This window comes from Gorilla gorilla, chromosome 10 (assembly GCF_029281585.2).
Source record: "Gorilla gorilla gorilla isolate KB3781 chromosome 10, NHGRI_mGorGor1-v2.1_pri, whole genome shotgun sequence".
In the NCBI taxonomy this organism is placed as follows: Eukaryota; Metazoa; Chordata; class Mammalia; order Primates; family Hominidae; genus Gorilla; species Gorilla gorilla.
The window spans coordinates 48,264,153-48,285,944 of record NC_073234.2 but is presented as its reverse complement, the minus strand read 5'-3'; the positions used below and the strand labels follow the sequence as shown (position 1 = coordinate 48,285,944).

General features: G+C 51.1%; 1 protein-coding gene and 1 long non-coding RNA gene across 2 annotated transcripts; one reads left to right on the top strand and one right to left on the bottom strand.

Moving 5' to 3' along the window:
- Positions 1 to 21: 21 nt before the first annotated feature.
- SPRYD3 (SPRY domain containing 3) lies at positions 22 to 15,426 on the bottom strand. Its single transcript, XM_004053208.5, has 11 exons — positions 14,754 to 15,426; positions 12,554 to 12,700; positions 11,171 to 11,246; positions 10,530 to 10,654; positions 10,084 to 10,219; positions 8,723 to 8,908; positions 3,578 to 3,727; positions 3,075 to 3,132; positions 1,998 to 2,117; positions 1,739 to 1,911; positions 22 to 1,391 (listed from the first exon to the last, which is right to left on the bottom strand). The coding sequence occupies exons 1-11, from the start codon at positions 14,774 to 14,776 to the stop codon at positions 1,257 to 1,259; spliced, it is 1,329 nt and encodes a 442-aa protein (XP_004053256.1). The 5' UTR covers positions 14,777 to 15,426; the 3' UTR covers positions 22 to 1,256.
- Positions 15,322 to 19,866, top strand: LOC129525706 (uncharacterized). The gene is made up of 3 exons (XR_008670136.1): positions 15,322 to 15,454; positions 16,800 to 16,892; positions 19,770 to 19,866. It is a non-coding gene; the product is annotated as an uncharacterized lncRNA (long non-coding RNA).
- Positions 19,867 to 21,792: the final 1,926 nt, after the last annotated feature.

Sequence of the window (21,792 nt, the reverse complement as noted above, 5' to 3'; positions counted from 1 at the left end):
AAAGGCTCCTGGTTCCGGCCATACTGATAAATACGGAAACTCCATCTTTATTGGCTGTATAAACGTCTCTGGTCTGTACATACATTTCATACATCGTAGGGTGGGAAGCGAGGGCCAAAGGGAGGCCCAGCAGCACAACAGCTCACCCGCTTTCCCTACAGCCCTACCCGCTCTGTGCAAACCAAGGCCAACAGCTCCTGCTGCCTCTTCCTCCCTGTAAAAGTCACTGTTACAGGGAAGGGGGTCAGGGGTTGAAGGATTAGAAGGAGATAGAGGGCTTGGTGGGGAGGACACATGTAAGTGCTAGAATCAAACACTGAAGCGAAACAGGCAACTGGCACAAGCAGCAAGCTGAGGCATGGGACGGGGCAGGAAAAGGGGAGGGAGGGGCCACGCTGCCCCTCTGGGCTTGCTCAGCTAAGGCTCTGGGGTCTTGCCCTCACGCTGGCAGGGAGACAGGCCCCAGAGCCTCAGCCCCAATACCCGGGAGCTAGGGACATGGGTGGCACAGGTAAAGAAAGGATGGAAGGGGAGAAAGGAGTGAAGGCCCTAGTGCCCCGTCACCTCACAGCCCCTCTCTCTTAAACATGCAACAGGCACCCACCCATGTGGGTCCAGGTATGGGGAGCCAGAGACATAGATCCTCTGTGGTGCCTGAGCAGGTTGGGGTGGGGAGCCAGCTCTCAAGGGAAAGATGGAGAGCCTAGAGGAGTCTTCCTGGGGCAGCAGCCAGTGAAAGGACAGAGATGACCAAAGAGAGGTCCCCTGGCCCTGCCAGGGGTATGACAGCAGCAACTGGTTCACACAACCAGGAAAGAAAACAAGAGGAATTCAAGGAGAAATACCATGGTGAGTAGGGGAGGGGGCTGTCTACTCTACCCTCTACAAAGCATCATGCCCGAATAGCAGCTGAGATAGGGTGCTCACGCCTCTCCACCCACACAGGGCCAGTGAGGGAAAGGGGGACCCAGAAGCCCACTGACCAAAGCGAGTGGGACCACCCACATACCAACACCATTCTTTGGGTCCATTCCTGTCCAACCAGGGTCTCAGGCCCAGGGACTGACAACAGTGGCAGCACCAGGTCAGAAACGTGGGCACAGAGAAGCGTGACAGGGGCCTGAGCCAGTGCGGGCAGAGTGACTATACACCTCCAGGGGCCTGCTGGGTAAACGAAGCCTCTGGGAAGTCAGGAACTGGGTGCCTGGCCCAGCAGAGGGTGAGCAGGGAGAAGGAGCAGGTCTGGAGGGGAGGCCCTAGCCACTCAAGGGGTGCAGATCTACTTTGACTTTCTCCCCACAGCTCAGCATTCCAATGGTGGGGAAGAAGCCTCCAGAAGGAACAACAGCATCCTTCTTCCCAATGATCTTGCCATTCCGAGTGAAGAAAACCTGGGGAGGAGGTGGGGAGAAGAATGGAGCAAGCAGGCTGTGGCCTCTTCCCTGAGGATGCCGGAGCTCCACAGGCCTGAACCCCAATCACCCCAGCTTCCAGCGGGGCTGGAGAGGGGCAGTTAAGGTGATATGGGAAGTGACCACCAGAGGGCGTGCTGAGGCCGGAAAACAGCCTCCCAAGACCGTCTCCCGATCTCAGCAACCCCTGGAGCTCGGAACAGCCCTTGGGCAACGCCAGAGCTTCCCGTCTTTCCCACCCTGGTTGTGAGTTCTGTTCCCCACTAATACCCACCCTTTGCCCAGACCCAAAAACCCTGGTCCCACCCCAAACTCTCCGTACTCACCACCACCTTCCTGCCCTCATGCTCCGGCTCTATCTCTTCCCCATCCTCTTCCTCTTCCTCTTCCTCCTCTTCCTCTTCCCCTTCCTGGTGCAGGTACATGACATTCCGCACGTTCCGGACGGCCCGGGCAGTCGGAGACAGGATCACTGTATCACAACTGTCATCACTGTCCCCTAGGAGACCAGGAAACCTGAGCTCCTGTGGTGCCTTTCCACCCTCTGCCCCAAGCAGCCTGGCTGGCCACCCCTACCCCACTCACCCTCACTGTCCAAAATGTAGTCCCGGGGGAACATGATTCCACAGCCCATGATGTCCCCTTTGTAACAGCGTGGCCCAAAGGGGTCCCCCACGCCACTGCCATGGAAGATCTTCCCATCGTCTGTTGGAGGGAGGGGAGAGGACACACACTTGAGGAAGGAGGGCTGACACCACACCCCCAGAGCGGCTCATGAAGCTGAACACTTCCCACCCCTCAGAGGAAGGGAAGGGTCAGGGCGGAAACAAAGATGGAGAGAGAGGCCGGGCGCGGTGGCTCACGCCTGGAATCCCAGGACTTTGGGAGGCCGAGGCGGGTGGATCACCTGAAGTCAGGAGTTTGAGACCAGCATGGCCAGCATGGTGAAACATCTCTACTAAAAATACAAAAATTATCTGGGCGTGGTGGCGCCCGTCTGTAGTCCCAGCTACTCAGGAGGCTGAGGTGGGAGGATCACTTGAGCCTGGGAGGCAGAGGTTGCAGTGAGCCAAGATCATGCCACTGCACTCCAGTCTAGGTGACAGAGTGAGACTCCATCTCAAAAAAAAAAAAAAAAAAAAACTGGAGCGAGATATATGGGAAGGGGGCACCAAATAAAATAAAGAGACGTAGTATCCATCTGCTCAAGGTAAGGGTAAGGGGGAACCCTTAGGAAAGGAGTCAGAGGAGGGGGCCCTAGGGAAGGAATGAACACACAGGGAGGGCAGGCGGGGGGAGGTGGGTCGGGGAACTCTAGGCTCAGTCTTCTTCTAAAGAAAGCCAAGGAAACCAAGCAGCAAAAGAAAAAAGAAAATGAGGAAAATGAGGGTCTGCAGGAAGGGCACAGGGGGGACCAGCTCAGAGGCCTGGAATGTCCCATCTGGGCCCAGATCTCCCTCTCCTGTCCTGCTCCCCTGGTTTCCAGAGCTGGGAGGAAAACACAGATGAGGAGGAAGCACTAGTGATTTGGGAAGGGGAGGTCAGCCAGCAGCAGGGCAAACAGCAAGGCCATTTGTGAGGGGCCAGGACAGGGGAAAGTGGATGTCCCTATGCCTCCACGTCTCCCACCATCCCACCTTTCCCAGGCAGCCCGCTATTCACCTGCATGATAAGCCACAGACCCTCTGCTCCAGCCAGGGTGCCTGTTCTTGGGATAGTCCTGCACCAAGAAGAGAAAAGAAAATCTATGGTCCCATGCATAAACAAGAAGACAGGAGAGAGTGGCATCTGAACCTCTGGGACAGACCACAGCCCAGAGAGTGCCAACCCCGCATACTCATACCCTGCAGGCACTGGGGCTTCAGGGGAACCAGGGAGGGTGAGGAAAGTGTTAGTTAAGCTTTTAAGGCCAGAGCCATGGCATGTCCCACCCCCACCCCCCAGGCCTTAGTGTGTGGTGCAGTCATGACCTGTCTCAGGTCCTTGGTCACATGGGGTGTGTACTCTTACACAGCAGACACATACAACTGTGTTCCATCTCAGCTTAGCACCCTCCCTCCAAAGCCTGGGCTCCCCTGGTTTCTCCTAAGAGCTTCCTGGCGCTGCCCCAACAGCCCCAGACCTGAGCAGCTCCATGAGCAAAAAAGCTCAGCCTTTGTGCCCACCTTCCGTGCCAGCCCCAGGGCGATGTAGCATTTCTCTCCAGGGTCCACGATCTCCACCTCGAAGTAGTGGCTGCGGGTGCTGAGTGGGTGCCGGGCCTGGGCCAGCCCCACATCCACGATGCTTTTGCCCTTCCCTAAGTACTCCAGCAGCTGTGGGGGAAGAGCCAGATGGGGGTCAGGGGACAGGCTGACACCCACCCTGGAAACCTGGGCCCAAGGCAGTCTGGGTCCCACTTTCCCAGGTCTGACAAAAACTCCTGGCTGAAAGGGAAAGAATCCTAGAGATACAATACGGCCCCAAAGTTCTAGGCCAGCATGGAAGAGCAGGATGGGGTGGGAGGCAAAGGGGAGAGCACCCCTTGCTGAATGCCCACGCTTTCTTCCCCCACACACTTTCTGGGAGGCCGGGGAAAGCAGCACAGCTAGGGGAGCGGCACACCAGGGGGCTCTAGATGCATCCTCACCTGCTGAAAAACCCTGCAGTCTTTCCTGCTGGGAAAGGTCCGCCCAGGGTCCCAAACATAGGGGAAAGGAGAAGCAAGACTAGCTGAGAGGAAACTTGATGACTTTCTCAGGGGGCCTAATGGGGACAGGGAGGATGCAGAAGTTAGGTGCCAACCCCAGATATTCAGGGGAAGCGGGTGAGTTCAGAAGCCAATTCTGCCTGGGATGGGCCTGACATAATTTCTCAAGGTCCTTGTTTTACTTGGCTGTGAACACAGCTGTTCTTAGCTGGGTCAGGGAGGTGCTGAGGGCAGCCCAGTGACCCAGAACACCCAGCTCTACTCCCTCATTTCATGTGAGGGAGGGGAGAGGTCAAAATGAAGACAGAGGCAGGCTTAGCTGTTCCCAGCCCCTCATTGCTCATTCAAGTTGGAGTAGGGGCGTGGAGGTAGGATAGGGGAGATGACTGATGGGTTCTTGGGGCTCTTCAGTCCCACAATGGTCCTGCCTGGGCACGACGGGGCGGCAACCCCCAATCTGGGAGGATTTATTTGTCAGTTGTCATGGTAATAGTGGGGTGATGACTCAACCCCATCCCCTCTTTCCCCCACCTTCAGCCTCACCTGGGATTCCTTAATCTCCTTTTAATTAGCCCAACTGCCCCTCAAGACTTTCTTCTACCCTCCCACCCCTGCAGCCCTGAAGGAAACATGTTGCCTAGGGACCTCCTCCATGTCTCCCTGGCAAGCTTTGGGACGCCGGCCTCTCACCTCTCACAGATTCCTGCCTGAACAGGAAAGGAATTATGCCCACCTGCACCAGCACAGAAGCCTGTGCGTGTCTCCAGCAGAGGCTGCTCCCACATCCCCACTCCCAGCCTCAGATGGCCGTCTGCTTAGCTCAGGTGCTTAGAGCGGGATGCTACTAACCCCTTCTGAGAGAGGACTAGAGGGGCTTGGTGCCTTTCTCAGCCCTGGATCTTAGCCCCGCCACCTCAAGTCCATCCTTCCCTCCTCTCCAAAGATAACTGGGGATGGATGAGGGGGAAAGCAGCATGCACAGGAGACCACCTAAGCCCATCCCCAAGGCCACACTGTTTGACTTCTGTTCATGGTGTATTCTCTGCTCAGCCTGGGTTTCTCCTCTGCCTCTCTCCCCGGCAAGCCAGGAGGGGTGTGGCTTGATCCACATTAACTAGTTTAGACTCCACCCAGGCAGAGCAGCCCCCAGCCCACCCTCTCCACCCAGCATTGCAGAACTGGGTGGGGGACCCCACAGCTGCCTTTGACCCATTCTATCCAACTGGCCTCAGTGTAGGAAACACAGTGTTCTCCATTTCCAGAGCCAAAAGACAGCCGATCCAGACCCTGATCCTTGGGAAATACCCGGCCAGCCCCTCCCTTTGCCTCAGCTCAGAAGAGGGTAGCTGCTGCATTTCTGTCTCTGGATAGGGTGGAGGTGCTTTCTCATGCTAAAAGCAAGGACGGACTACCCCAACATGGGTCTCTAAAACCCACTCTCTACCTGCCAACCACAGAGCACTTCGGACAGAATGCTGATGTCCTGGACGACTAGGTACTTGTACAGTGTATAGGTGAGGCTTGTACAGCGTGCCCTCTTCAGAGGGGACCACCCAGCCCTCACAGTGAAAGCCATCATAAACCTCCTGATCCACTCTTCTGCTCCTGGACAAAGTTCCCCCGACCCCTCCTGAGCCTTCCCAGAGAACTCAGAGGGGTGGAAGTGGGGGGAATATTTGGCCTCCCTGACAGATTCTTTCTTGAGTACCTTCCTCTGCCTCCTTGGTCTATAGCTGTTAGGAACCTAGAGGAGGAGTGAAGGTTAACCCTTAGAGTCTGAAGCTGTTAGGATCTTGATGCTGGTCCCTCAATCTGTACCTCAGAATCCAACAGACCTGGGTTCAAATCCTAACTCCTATTACTTAACAGCCGCTAACCTCAGGCAAATGACATTCACCTCCTTAACCCTTGGTTTCTTCAACAGTAAACTGGGATAAGATTACCTGGATTTCCAAAAACAAGTGGGAAGACTTAATGAAGTGACCAATACACATTGCTGCCTCTCCCTAAATCAGTGTAAATGGGGTTACGTTGGAATTGCCGATCACAAACAAGGAAATGATCTTTCATCTTAGCCCTTACTTCCAACTACAATGGTCCCTTAGGCCAACCAGGACGATGGCCACTCCCCAGACAACTCTACCCTATGTGTCTCCTCTCAAACAATGTCCAATCAACAGAAATGTTTCTCTGCATTTTTGGTGGGGGAAGACGGAGCCCTTTCTTTGGGTCTCCCCCCAATACACACACACCACCAAAGCCCCAAGAAGCCAAAGACGTGACTCAGTGCCACAGAGTGGCGGCTGCAGACCAGAGTGTGGACAGTCTCGTGCACTCCACACCCTCCCTCTACCAGTAGCACCTTCCCAGCCTCTTCTCCCCTGCCGGTATCCGCCCTCCTCCCCTTGCCAGCAGAGACCCTAATCCCTCTTGACAGGAGCAAGGAAGGGCTCCGTGCCCTGAGGGCCCAGAAGCAACCGAAACAGGAACCAAATAAACACTCTACTGGCCAGCTCAGGCTCCAGCACGGCCTCCCTCTGGGCTGGGTCTGGGGAGGACCCCTGGGAGGGTGGGGCCTCATTCACCACCCTGTGTGTACCAAAGCTGTTGGGCCTGTCACTAAGGAGTTGTCAGAGGAGCTGTGAACAGGGCACAAACACAGAATGAGTCTAATCCCCCAGCTGTTACCTACCGCCCCCAGCTCCCCTCCACCACATTACCTCACTTCGCGAGGCCTGGAGGCAGGGATGAGGCAAGAGGCAATACTCCCACCCCTGAGCAAGTGCCCCAGCAATTCCTCAACCCCTCAGAGCTCTGGGGAGGTAGACTCTTTAGGAGGGGGAAACAGGCCACACAGTAGGCAGGGGAAGAATTCCACTCAAGAAAGAGCCAGGTCTGTCTATATCCAAAGACTCAAATCTAACAACTATTGAGGCCCAGTGCAGTGGCTCATGCCTCTAATCCCAGCAATTTGGGAGGCCAAGGTGGGAGCATCCCTTGAGCCTGGGAGTTGGAGGCTGAAGTGAACCAGCACTCCAGTCTGGGTGACAGAGTGAGAGCCTGTCTTAAAAAAAAAAAAAAGGAAAGTTGGCATGACTGGAAAAAGGCACATGTCCCTCAGGAAGCTCACGTCCAAGTTGGCCCCAGAGGAACGGGTGCCCCAGGAGTAGTGCTCCCACCCTGCCACCTGGCCCAGGCTGGGGTGAGGGTCTGAGAGAAGGGCCCAATTCAACAGCTTATGTCTAAAAAAGAAAAAAACTCTTAAATAAGTGGCTGAAGATGTTGGGGGGAGGGTGGGGAGGAAGGAAGGCTATTTATAAATGTCTACAGGATTCTGCATCAATTAGAAAAGATTGCCTGGGAGGAGCTGAGAGCAGAGTGGGGACAGGTCCAGGCAGAGAAAGGATGCCAGGAAAAAACTCTTGAGGAGAGGTCAGAGATGAGAGCTGGAACATCGCCCTGGCGCAGCCCCAAGTTTAACTCTGTAGATGTGGTCAGAATGACGGTAGATTGAGGGGAAAAAGGAAAGACATGAGAGTCACGGAGTGGGCATCTGAGGCCTCTTAGCTCTCAGTCGCTGCAGCCTGGGACCCTGATGCCAGAAGGGGGTGCAGAGTGTCAGAAGCAGCAGGAGGGCACACTTCCTGTCATTTTCCCTGAGTTCCACTCCACCAGGGGGAGGCCTGGCTCCTAATCCGCTCCCACCCCCCACTGCTTCTGTTTTGTTATCAAAGACTGAGTTGAAAACAGCCTGTGTTGGGGTGGAAAGGCCAGAGGGTGGAGAAAAAGGCCAGGCCAGGAGCAAGGGGGTAGGAGAGGGACAATTCGAAGTGGGAGGGCTGAGCAACCCACTAGAGGTCAGGGCCAGATCCTGGACTTGGCGTCCATTCACTCCCAATGCAGCACAGTGTATTGAGGCAGACAGGAAGAATTTCCGTTTCTCAAGGTTCATGAATTTTCCAACAAAACTTAAAATCCGGGGAGGAAGAATTCCTCTTTCTCAAGCTCCACATGCTTCCCAACGAAGCTTAAAATCCATACTAAAGCAGGTATGAGGAAAAGATAAATGAAGCAAGTTTGGAGGTGTAAGGATGCCCACTGAATCTTTATCTGCCTCCATTCTAATCCTCTATCAAATGCAGGGATAAGACAACAGAAACTGACATTGACACTTCCTCAAAAAAGATGGCTAAGAACCTTCCACCACATGTGTGGACTTCTGACCACACCTGCCCCACAACACTTTGAATGAAAAGCCTGGGCCAGGCATTTTGCCTCCAGATCAACCCCCAGCCCCTCAAAGGCAGTTGTGCAGGGCTGTAGAAGACACCAGAAGCTGAAGGAACCAAAAAAGGCAAAGCAGAACTACTTGTTCCCAGGGTCAAACTGCGAACCTGAGTTCCCTGAAGAGGAGGAAGTGAAGAAAAGAGAACATGTGCTAAAGAAAACACAGATCTGGACTCAAGGACTCATGTCAAGAGCCTAGGCTATCTTGCCAAACCCCACACGGACACTGTCCCGACGCCCCATTCCCAGCAATTCAGACATGACCATGTGCCCACAGGTGTTCTGCCCAGCCTCCTCCGACCCAGCCCCTCCCACCCTCCCACCCGCTACTTACAGTCCCACAGACTCTGACATCATGTAGCCGGCCCCATTCATCCTCGTAACTGTCCACCATCATGACGCTGTCGTCCTCGCGGCCCAGCTCAGCGTTGAGGTGCAGCCGCACCTCCTCACCCAGGGAGTGCATGCCCACTGCTGGGAACAGTCCATCTGGGGACATGGGCATGATGGTAGAGCCCACCTGCAGCGGGGGGAAAGACGGAGCTGCCACCTGGCCTGCTTTTCCATAGCTCACGTAATTCTCACAAGGGTACTTTTAAGATGATGCAACCAGCCGGGCGCGGTGGCTCACGCCTGTAATCCCAGCACTTTGGGAGGCCGAGGTGGGCGGATCACAAGGTCAGGAGATCGAAACCATCCTGGCTAACACGGTGAAACCCCGTCTCTACTAAAAATACAAAAATTAGCCGGGCGTGGTGGCAGGCGCCTGTAGTCCCAGCTACTCGGGAGGCTGAGGCAGGAGAATGGCGTGAACCCGGGAGACGGAGCTTGCAGTGAGCCGAGATGGTGCCACTGCACTCCAGCCTGGGGGACAGAGCGAGACTCCATCTCAAAAAAAAAATAAGATGATGCAACCAATAATTATCACACACACTGACAGATTAAAAAAAAAAAAAAGCAACCCAGAGGTGCAGAAAAGTTTCCAAATGTGCTAAGTACTCCTGGCTAAGCAAGGTATGTACAGAGCTAGAAGACAAACACAAGTCTCCTGACTTGCTGCCAAATACTTTCAGTACGTGTGCTGGACAGGAGAGTGCCGAGGCGCAGATGCTAAGGCAGCAGGACCCCTTGGCCAAGGCCTGAGAAACCAATTTTCCAGTGTGGGAGATGGAGTTGGAGAGAAGGGAGAGAGCTGTGTGTCTCTCTCTACTATTGGCTCCTGTCCCATCTCCTCACCACGCCTCGTCTCTCTACAAAGAGGATAGTGAAAGAGATGTGAAACAAGGAAAACAGGACACAGAAAGGACATATCCCCAAAAGTGCTCAAGTCAAAACCCAAAGAGGACCTCCAGCTTACATGGCCAGGCCATAATCTTCCCCTCTCTTTTATCTGCTTAAAACCTTCCCCCAAATCACCCAATTCTGTTCCCCACAATTCCTGCTCATCCTCTGCTCCACTAACTTGCCTCTCTCTGCCTGTCATCTGGGCAATGTCCCAGCTTCCTCTGGCCATGGGAAGTATCTTCTCCTACACGCAGGAGACTTCAGGAGAATCTGAGGCTGGACTGGAGGAGATGGGGACTCAGTGCAAGGGTCCCTGGGCAAGCCCCAGCCAGCAGACTCTTCCTAATCACTCCCCACAAATCCTTGGGCAGATTTCAGCCACGTAAATCCCACCCACGATTTCCCACTCACCCGCTTCCCATTTTTGGTGAAGAAGATCTGGGCGGTCTGCACATCAAAGGACACAGGCTCAATGCCACAGCCAATCCGGTCCCCGGAGTTGCACTTTGACCCAAACTGGCGGCCCTTGGCTCGACCATTGTACAGCCTACAGACAGAGTAGTACAGACACAGTACCCGAGCCTGGCCTCCCAACTTCTCCCCAGCACTGACAGCAGAGGCCTCATCCTCATCTTGCTGCTCCTGGTCATTCTGTGATGGTACCCACTTACGTCCTGGCGTGAGCATCACCCTCCTCTAGTCTGTAAGCCTTCAAGGGTGCTGCCAGGCCACTTCCCTGTCCTGACCAGAAAAGTCTATGAAACACCCAATGGGAAAAGCCAGCCCAAGGTAGTTCTTCAGATCTAAGATTCCCAAATTCATAGGAAAAGGGCCGGGTTGCACAGGAGCCAACTCACTTGCCATCATCAGCATGGTAGGCTACAGAGTCAGGCAACCAGCCAGGCTGGTGATCCAAGCTGTAGTACTGAGGGACCAGCCCCACAGCAATGGTGCCCCGGACTCCACTGTCCACGATAGACACCTGGAGAGAAGAAAGCAGGGCACAGTCAGCAGGGCTGGGAAATGGGATGAATTGCTGGGGGTGGGGGAAGGGGACTTAGAGATTAAAGGGTGCTGAGACTCAAAAAGAAAAAGGACATGGGAATCAGGAAAAAAGATAAGATACTCAGAGGGGGGAATTGGTGAGAGTGGGTGCCTATTTCACTTAGAAAATTACTCCAAAGCTTTGGAGAAAGATAGGACTCACGTCCCTGTATGGTGGGTTTGGGTTAGGGGACATGAGTCAAGTCTGGAATATGGGTCAAAGTCTACCTAGCTAAGGGGTAGGAGAGCAGAAGGGACAGGGTGACAGGTTTCCAGGGCACCTATCTCTCAGATGAGGGGCCATGCTATTCTGCACCTATTTCCCAGCCAACAGGACAGCCCTGATGGAAAATTAAAAGGCCCAGGTCATACATCTAGTAAAGGAGCTTCTTGGGGCTTAATGATCTCACCCCCAAGCTCACCCCCTGCTCTGCCCACCCACTGCCTTGATCACCTCAAAATAATTGCTGTCCTTGGTCAGGGGTCGAGAAGCCACGTAGCAGCCAACTTCACCAGAGTTTCCATGATAACTGAAGGAGGAATGAGGGGAGAATTCCATTAGCAGCCTAGCCCAAGAGTAGGGCGAGGGCCTCAGCTTCTCCCACCCTTACCCTGCAAGGGCCAGCACACAGGAGAATCCATCAGGCTGCACTTCAGTACGTCGGCAGACATCAGAACCAGATACTTAAGGTCACCTCACCCTACTCCTCTCGCAGCCTCCAGCTGGAATCCAACCCGTACCAGACCAGTGCAAGCCTGGTTTCTTCATTTCCAGGAGCAAAAGAATGTAGAGCCTCCCTTACTTGCCTAAGAGAGGTCTCACAACCCTGTGTAACCTCAATCTCTCATGCTGCAGCTTCAGACCTTTTCCTCTGGCTGTGTCCTCAGTGGAGCTGGAGAATAATGGCTGGTCTCTATCCTCTTTACCAAAGCCCTTCATCGATTGGAAGACAGTGATTCAGTTCCCACTCCTCAGCTTTCTTGCCTCTAGTTAAACAGTACTACTTTCTTCCCCCTTCAGTGGAACTTTGTGAGAGCATGGGCTCAGAAGGAGTCAGGGAAGGGGTTCAAGCCAGAAAAGAGGGAGGAAACACACACAAGCTAAGGGGCTGGAAATACAGGAGTTAGTGGACAGGGTACACTATAGAATGGCCCTTCCCCAAACAGGAAATCAACTATCTCTGAAACAGCCACTCTTCACTAGATCTAATCCCTGAGACAGTGGCAGGAGACTCAGTTACCCCACTGGAGTCTTCTCAACAAAGCACCTAGGAAGCTTCTGAGACCCCAGCAGCCTCCTGTGTCTGATGTGATCCCTTCCCCTACCCAGCTGGATCCCCTCCTTGCTGGATGAGGACAGAGCCACCCAGTGACAGAGGCAGAGGTGAGTGAAGGGTGAGGCAGCACACACTGCTCCACTCAGAAAGGCCTCTGGGCGGGTGGATCACTTGAAGTCAGGAGTTCGAGACCTGCCTGGCCAACATGGTGAAACCCTGTCTCTACCAAAAATATAAAAAATCAGCCGTATGTGGTGATGCACGCCTGTAATCCCAGCTACTTGGGAAGCTGAGGCAGGAGAATCGCTTGAACCCAGGAGGCGGAGGTTGCAGTGAGCTGAGATCACACCACTGCACTGTAGCCTGGGTGACAGAGCGAGACTCTGTCTTAAAAAAAAAAAAAGAAAAAGAAAGGCCTCTGGAGTCAAGAGCATCCCCCTTCCCTGTGCAGTGCACAGTCCCCTTCTCTGAAAAAATAAAAATTAAAAAAAAAAAAAAACCCTTTCCTCTCTAAGATCTGGAACAGAGAAGAAAATGTGGAAGCATTCTCCTGAACTCACCTTAAAGTATCTCCATCTACAAGGATATGTTTGAACCTCTCCTGATATCGGAAAGCTCGGACCTCTCGAATCTCCCGGATCCGCCGGCGCCAATTCAGAAACCGGTAGTGCAGGTTGAGGTCATCCATCTTGTTCATGAGAACAAACCTGCCAAGGGGAGAAGGGGATTGAGGAGAAAGCAGGGCCCTAGGTAAAGCACCTCAGCCTCTGTGACCCAGAAGGTAGAGAAGGCACTGGCCTTGAGGCCAGCTGCCCAGATTGACCTCAACAACCCTTGTCTTCTTTCTTCCATTCAACAAATATTTACCAAGCTCCTACTATGTGTGCTCTTCTCCGTGCTAGGGATGGAGCTGTGAACAAGATGGACAGGATTCCCATTCTCACAGGCTGGGAGGTGGACACGACAGGCAATAAACAGACATAATTTCAGGCAGTGGAGAAAAGAACAGGGTGATATGATAAAGAATCTGGAGGCAGTGGATAGAGTGGACAGAGGCGGTCTCTCTGAGGAGGTGACATTTTGAGTTGAAAAGGAGCTAGGCATGACAAGCCAGGCATATTCCAGGCAGGAAGGGCAGCCACAGGTCCTTGGATGGAAGAGAGCTGGCATGGTAGAGAAACAGAAAAAGGCATGGACAGCTGGTATATAGGGAATGTGAGGGAGAATGTACAAGATGAGAATAAGGCAGGAGTCAGATCATGGCCCTACAGACAATGAAATGGTAAGGACTTTGGATTTTATTCCAAGATGGAAATTTCTGGAGGGTTGTAAGCAAGGAAATGCCATGATTGGCTGGGTATGATGGCTCATGCCTGCAATCCCAGCACCTTGGGAGGCTGAGGCAGGAGGATCGCTTGAGGCCAGGACTTCCAGACCAGCCTGGGCAACATAGTGAGACCTCATCTCTACTAAAAATTAAAACAATGAGCCAGGTGTGGCAGCGTGCACCTGTAGTCCCAGCTACTAAGGAGACTGAAGATGGCTTGAGTCTGGCAGGTCAAGGCTGCAGTCAGTTCTGATTGTGCCACTACACTCCAGCCTGGCTGACAGAGCAAGACCCTGTCTCAAAAAAAAAGAAAAAAAAAATGCCATGATCCTGGGCCTGGTGGCTCACGTCTGTGATCCCAGCACTTTGGGAGGCCGAAGTGGGAGGATCACAAGGTCAGAAGTTGAAGACCAGCCTGACCAACATGGTGAAACCCCGTCTCTACTAAAAATACAAACAAATTAGCCAGGCGTGGTGGTGCGCACCTGTAATCCCAGCTACTCAGGAGGCTGAGGCAAGAGAATTGCTTGAACCTGGGAGGTGGAGTTTGCAGTGAGCCGAGATCGTCCCACTGCACTCCAGCCTGGGCGACAGAAACTCCATCTCAAAAAAAAAAAAGAAAAGCCACGATCTTAATCAGTTCCTGAAGATCATTCCAGCTGCTGGTTGGAGAACTGATCACAAGAGGATCAAGAACAGATGTGGGCAAACAATTCAGACGTTGTTGCAGCAGTTCACATGAGAAATGACATCCACTAAGTCGGCAGCAGCGCCGATGGATGGGGGTGGGATGATCCAGGTATTTAAACAACCATCAGTCCCTACATATAAATGAATGAATGATTTTTCCTGGGAGCCAAAAGTGAGAAAGAGGTGAATTACTCTTCTCTTCCCATTCCCCAAACACTGGGACAGGGGTTTTCTTGAGGCCTGACATTGCCTTGCACACGGTAGGTGCTTAGTAAGCCTTGGCTGGGCTGAATTTGATCCCAATACGCAAATTATGACTCTTATGCAGTAGCTACAACCCACCACGTGGCCCAGAAGAGTAGGCACCTGTGGGACAGACAGCCCTAAGATTCCACTCCCGGGCACTCAGCCAGGACTCAACCGCAGGTAGATGCTGGTTGCGCAGACCCCACAGTCTTGGCACCGGCGAGTGGCGGCCCTACTGGGCCCTGTCTCCTCCCCGGGCACGGCCTGATCACTGATATGAGACCCGGGAGCAGCCGGGCCCCAGCCCATCCGTGTGCCTACGCCCAGTCTCCCCAGGCCCTGCACTGGGCCGAGGGTGCACCGACAGAAGAAGCCCAGTGACCAGAGCGCAGGGCCCCGCCCCTGGCCCCGGAGCCCCCGCCCAGGACCCCCGCCTTCCGCTTCAGGCTCCGGGGAGATACGAGGCCTCCGGGACCCCGCCCCCGATCCCCGCCTACCGGGGCCGCCGCGTCCTCCTCATCCATAGGCCTCTCAGCTCCGCACACAAGCTCTTCGGCCGCCGCCACCACACACATCCGGGTCCCCGCCTTTCCTTCACTCCTAGAGGCCCGCCCCGTCCCCCATCTAAGCCAATCAGCAACTGCCTCTGACGACGGGCACCTGCAGGAGCCAATCGGAGGGCGCAGGCAGGGTGTGGGGCGCGGCCCGGTGCCCTGGGTACCCAGCTCAGGGCCCCGGTCTGGTCAACCCGGCTGTTGCTGGGGTGAGCGAAGGCGACGTGGCAGCGCGGACGCTGCTGGGTGCCTGGGCGCTGCTGAGGCGGACAGGGGGCGGCTCTTGAGCGGCGCCGGGGGGACGGGACGGGCGGAGAAGGTGGCCACGCTCGCACAAACGTTGCGAGTATTACTTGAGCCCTCGTTCCGCGCTGGACTAAAATAAAAGCTTTACCGGAATGTCCATTTAATCCACGGTGCAGCCTTATGAAATAAATCTTATTATCTCCTTTTTACGGATGGGCCGAAGGCTGGCCTCGATAGCCTGCGCGCTTAACTGTTATGCTGTGTACCCTCTCGAGCTCCGTTTCATGGCACCGCTCGCTCATTATTGGCAAGAACATTCCATTCCAGGAGGAGAGAACTTGGGATGCAGAAGGCACAGTGGCACGAAGCGGCATTCTGTGGAGGAACACAGGGCTTTGGTAGGCTGAAGGAAAGTTAGACTGGGGTCAGAATGTGAAGGGACGAAGACACGAATATTTGTTGAACACCTACTAGGGAGTGTCTACCTGCCATTCTGGGGGGTTGGACTCCTAGATGAGGACTTCCTTGCTCCCTTCCCATCACCATGTCTCTCTTTTCTGGACGGAAAAGATTCCCCTCCTCTGTAGCACCTCGTTTATAATACTTTTTTTTTTTTTGAGACGGAGTCTCACTCTGTCGCCCAGGCTGGAGTGCAGTGGCGCGATCTCGGCTCGCTGCAAGCTCTGCCTCCTGGGTTCACGCCATTCTCCTGCCTCAGCCTCCCAAGTAGCTGGGACTACAGGCGCCTGCCACCACGCCCGGCTAATTTTTTTTTTGTATTTTTAGTAGAGACAGGGTTTCACCGTGTTAGCCAGGATGGTCTCGATCTCCTGACCTCTTGATCCGCCCATCTCGGCCTCCCAAAGTGTTGGGATTACAGGCGTGAGCCACCGCCCCCGGCCATTTATAACACTTATTACCGTCTTGCTTTCGTTATTGGAGTTACTTGTGTGTGTAGACCCATCTCTGCTAGACTGTGAGCTCCTTCAGACCCCAGACTATTCTATTCTTATCACACTAGGTACTCTAACGTGTTGAGTGCCAGGAAAGCCATCAGCTCGCATACCGTGAATAGTGCCCACTCGCATTATAACGGCAATGGGTGATAGGAATAGATGAGACGGGAAACAGAGAAACCCGGATTAGAGCCCCAATTCTGTGTGACTAAAAGGTCAAGGTCTTGGTGTTCTCATCCCTAAACAAGAATTATTGAAGTATGTGTTCTCTTAGCTCCCTTCCAGCCCCTGGATGACTCAGTTCTGAATAGCTACCCTTCCAACTCATCTCCACCTCCTTTTGATTCCCTCATTGCTTCTCCTCCGCTCCTCTTCTTGTGTTATGAAAATACCTCAACACTGAGCTCAGCTCTTCCCAAAGGCAGCCAGAGAGGGACAATCTTAGGAGGCTGCCAGAGTCATGTTCATCCCAGACCAGGGCTCATTCCAGAAACTAACTAGCTAGCTGGCTAGGGTCAGACATGGAGAGAAATGGCAGAAGAAGGCATTTCCAAACTGTTACTGACGGTTGGTGATTCCACTCGGGATTTCCTCACCTTCAAGTTCCAGGTGTGGGGCTGACCTTTTTGGCGAATTCTCCATCCATTGGCATGCTCAGGACCCAGTTGGTAATTTGTGCTTGGTGTCTACATGTATTTGAATAAACAACTTTATTGCCATATAACCGACATACAATAAACCATATATATTTAAGGTGTACAATTTATTCCTTTGTTTTTTTAATTAGAGACGAAGTCTCACTGTGTTGCCCAGGCTAGTCTCAAACTCCTGAGCTCAAGCAACCCTCCCACCTCAGCCTCCGAAAGTGCAAGGATTACAGGTATGAGCCACTGCACCTAGCCAAGGTATACAATTTGATAAGCTACTTATATACCTATGAAAATGAAAATGTCACCACACCCAAGATAGTGACCACATCATCATCATCCCTAAAAATTTCCTCATGCTCCTTTATAATCCCTCTCTCTCACTCTTTCATCCCTAGGAACCACTAATCTGCTTTTTGAAACTTTTTTTTTTTTGAGACAGAGTCTCACTCTGTCGCCCAGGCTGGAGAGCAATGGGGCAATCTTGGCTCACTACAACCTCCACCTCCCGGGTTGAAGGGATTCTCCTGCCTTAGTTTCCCAAGTAGCTGGGATTATAGATGCCCGCCACCACGCCTGGCTAATTTTTGTATTTTTAGTAGAGACGGAGTTTCACTATGTTGGCCAGGCTGGTCTTGAACTCCTGCCTCAGCCTTCCAAAGTGCTGGGATTACAGGCATGAACCACCGCGCCCAGCCCACTAATCTGTCTTTTTGTCACTAGCTTAGTTAGCATTTCCTAGAATTTTATGTAAGTGGAATCATACAGTAAATCCTCTTTGAGGAGGGATGTGTCTGGCTTCTTTTGTTCAGCGTAATTACCTTGAGAGATTCATCCATATTGTTGTTTGTGTTAATAGTTTTTATTTATTTATTTATTTGGGGCAGGGTCTTGCTCTGTTGCCCAAGCTGGAGAGCAATGGCGTGATCAAGGCTTATTGCAGCCTCAAACTCCTGGCCTCAAGTGATCCTCCCACCTTGGCCTCTCGATTGTTCCTTTTTATTGCTGAATAGTATGCTATTGTTCAAATATATTACAATTTATTCGTTCACTTGTTGATGGACATTTGGATTTTTTCAGTTTTTGGCTATTACAAATAAAGCTATGATGAATATTCATGTACAAGTCTTTGTATGGACATATTTCATCTTCTTTTTTTTTATTTATTGAGATGGAGTCTCACCCTGTCACCCAGGCTGGAGTGCAGTGGCATGATCTTGGCTCACTGCAACCTCCACCATCCAGGTTCAAGTGATTCTCGTGCCTCAGACTCTCAAGTAGCTGGGACTACAGGCATGTGCCACCACACCTGGCTAATTTTTTTTTTTTTTTTTTGTATTTTTAGTAGAGATGGGGTTTCACCATATTGGCCAGGCTGGTCCAGAACTCCTGACCTCTCATGATCTGCCCACCTTGGCCTCCCAAAGTGTCATTTTCTCTTAAGTAAATATCTAGGAGTGAATGGCTCAGTCACATGGTAGATGTACGGTTCTTAATTTGTTAAAAAGCATCACACTGTTTTCAGAAGTAGTTGTATCATTTTACATTCCTATCAGCAGTGTGTGAGTGTTCTAGTTGTTCCATATCCTTGCCATCACTTGGTACGGTTATTCTTTTTACTTTTAGCCTTCCTAATAGGTAGGTATCACAGTGTATGAGGGTTCCAATTTGTCTACATACTCAACAACACTTGTTATTATCTCTTTTTGATTATAGCCACTTAGTGTGAAGTGGTATCTCATTTCACTTTTGATTTGCATTTCCCTAATGACTAACGAGGTTGAGCATCTTTTCATATGCTTATTTGTCATCCATATATCTTCTCTGGTGAAGTGTCTGATTAAATCACTTGCTCATTTCAAAAAATTGTTTCTTATTGCATTTTGAAAGTCTTTATATATTCTAGATTCAAATTCTTTATCAGATATGTGCTTTACAAATATTTTCTTCTAGTCTGCAGCTTGTCTTCTCATGTTTTTAACGGAGTTGTTCAGGCTGGGCATGGTGGCTCACACCTGTAATTCCAGTGCTTTGGAAGGCCAAGGCGGGGAGAATTGCTCAAGCCCAGGAGTTCAAGACCAGCCCTGGCAATACAGTGAGACCTGGTCTCTACAGAAAATTTAAAAATTAGCCAGTGTGGTGGCACATACTTGTAATCCTAGCTTCTTGGGAGGCTAAGATGGCAGGATCACTTGAGCCCAGGAGGCAGAGGTTGCAGTGAGCCATGGTTGTGCTGCCACTGCACTCCAGCCTGGACAACAGAGTGAGACCCTACCTCAAAAAAAAAAAAAAGTTCTGCCGGGTGCGGTGGCTCACAACTGTAATCCCAGTACTTTGGGAGGCCGAGGTGGGCAGATCACCTGAGGTCGAGGTCGGGAGTTCGACACCAACCTGACCAATATGGAGAAACCCCATCTCTACTAAAAATACAAAATTATCCAGGCGTGGTGGCACATGCCTGTAATCCCAGCTACTCGGGAGGCTGAGGCAGGAGAATCACTTGAACCAAGGGGGCTGAGGTTGCGGTGAGCCAAGATTGCACCATTGCACTCCAGCCTGGGCAACAAGAGCGAAATTCCCTCTTTAAAAAAAAAAAGGGGGGGCTGGGCATGGTGGCTCACGCCTGTAATCCTAGCACTTTGGGAGGCCGAGGTGGGTGGATTGCTTGAGCTCAGGTTCGAGACCAGCCTGACCAACATGGTGAAACCCTGTCTCTACTAAAATATAAAAAATTAGCCAGGTGTGATGGCACACACCTGTGATCCCAGCTATTAGGGAGGCTGAGACAGGAGAATCGCTTGAACCTGGGAGGCGGAGGTTGCAGTGAGCCGAGATCGTGACATTGTACTTCAGCGTGGGTGACAGAGCAAGACTCCATCTCAAAAAACAAACAACAAAAAAAAGTTCTATGTGTTAGGTTTGCATTTAAGTCTATAATTATATAATTTAGGGTCTCATTCTATTGCCCAGACTGGAGTGTAGTGTTGCGATCTCAGCTCACTGCAACCTCCACCTCCTGGGCTCAAGCAGTCCTCTCATCTCAGCCTCCTGAGTAGCTAGGACTACAGGTGGACACCACCACAGCTGGCTAATTTTTATATTTTTTGCAGAGACAGAGTTTCACCATGTTGTTCAGACCTGATCTTAAACTCCTGGGCTCAGTGATCCACCTGCCTTAGCCCCCACCAACTGTTGGGATTACAGGTGTGAGCTATAGTGCCTGGCTCCTCTATCTGTATGTATTTGTTACTATAGCTTTATAATAAGTCTTGAAATCAGGTAATATAAGTCCTCCAACTTTCTGTTTTGCATTTCCATGTGAGATAATCAGCTTGCCAGTTTCTATTGAAAAAGCCCCTGGCGGCCTGGCACAGTGGCTCACGCCAGTAATCCCAGCTGGGAGGCTGAGACAGGCAGATCACCTGAGGTTGGGAGTTCGAGACCAGCCTGACCAACATGGAGAAACCCCACCTCTACTAAAAATACTAAATTAGCCGGGCATGGTGGTGCATTATGCCTGTAATCCCAGCTACTCAGGAGGCCGAGGCAGGAGAATCACTTGAACCTGGGAAGTGGAGGTTGCAGTAAGCCGAGATCAAGCCATTGACCTCCAGCCTGGGCAACAAGAGCTAAACTTTGTCTCAAAAAAAAAAAAAAAAAAGCCCCTGGGGATTTTAATTGGTATTACATTGAATCTATTGATCAATTTTGGAAGAATAGACATTTTAACAATATATCTTTAACAATATATCTTCTGATCCATGAACATGGTATATCTACCCATTTATTTACATATTTTTAAATTTGTCTCAGCAATATTTCATGGTTTTTAGAGTGTAGATATTTGTCAGGTTTATCCTTAAGTATTTCATATTTTTTACAATTTGGTTAATGTTATTTTAACATTTCAATTTCCAGTATATAAAAATTATTGCTAGTATATAAAAGTACAATTGATTTCTATATATTGACTCTCCATATACTTGATTTTGATGTATGAAATTTAATTGCTATCTTCCTAAATGTACTCTGGCTGTTTAATATTAAATTATAGGCCCTCAGCTCAAAATTTTAGGAAAGGAAAAAAATATTTACTATATTTGATATTTTGTTCAGAGCCCAAGATACTTCTTCAACAGCTGTGCCACAGATAGGCTCTAGGAGTGCATAGCTGACCTGCCCAAAAGGATAAGACCCAGCCCTCAAACAGCCCCAGGTTGTTTTTGGAAAGAACCCAGACTTAGGCTTGGGGTATTCTCATAGCTCAGGAAGAGGAAAGAGAGGAAATCTAGTCTTTTCATGACTTGCCAGAACTCTTTTATCTATTATTTTATTAAGTTGTTTCTAACTTTTTTCTTTTTCAGCTTGTGCTGTTTGTTATAATAATATATTTCTTGTTTTTATTCCCTACCGCATCCCCAACATAAGGCAATCATTCTTTTTATTTGCCTTAAAGCAATCTTTCTCTTGCCCTAGAAATTGCACACAGATTGAGTATTTAGAGAATTTAGCAAACAAGTCTGTATTTAACTTATCCACACCCTTGATGTCTTTTTACATTATGAAATTTTTTGTGGGGTTGAGGGGAGGGAGAGCATCAGGAAAAATAGCTAATGGATGCTGGGCATAATACCTAGATGAGGGGATGCTCCGTGCCGCAAACCACCATGGCACACTTGTTTACCTATGTAACAAACCTGCACATCTTGCACGTGTACCTCTGAACTTGGAAGTTGAAGAAAAAAGAAAAAGGAAAGTTTTCGTGTTTCAGTGAAAAGAGTTTTGAACTTGGAATCTAGTGGATTCTGCCATCTAGCTGTGTGGCCTTTGGCAAGATATTTAACTTATTTGGATATGTCTTCTTATCTACAAAGTGGAGATGGTAATGGAACATCATGAGAATTGTACAAAAATAAATAAGCAGCCAGGCACAGTGGCTCACACTTGTAATCCCAGCACTTTGAGAGGCCGAGGTGAGCAGATCACAAGGTCAGGAGTTCGAGACCAGCCTGACCAACATGGTGAAACCCCGTCTCTACTAAAAATACAAAAATTAGCCAGGTGTGGTGGTGTGCACTTGTAATCCTAGCTACTCGGGAGGCTGAAGCAGGAAAATCGCTTGAACCCAGGAGG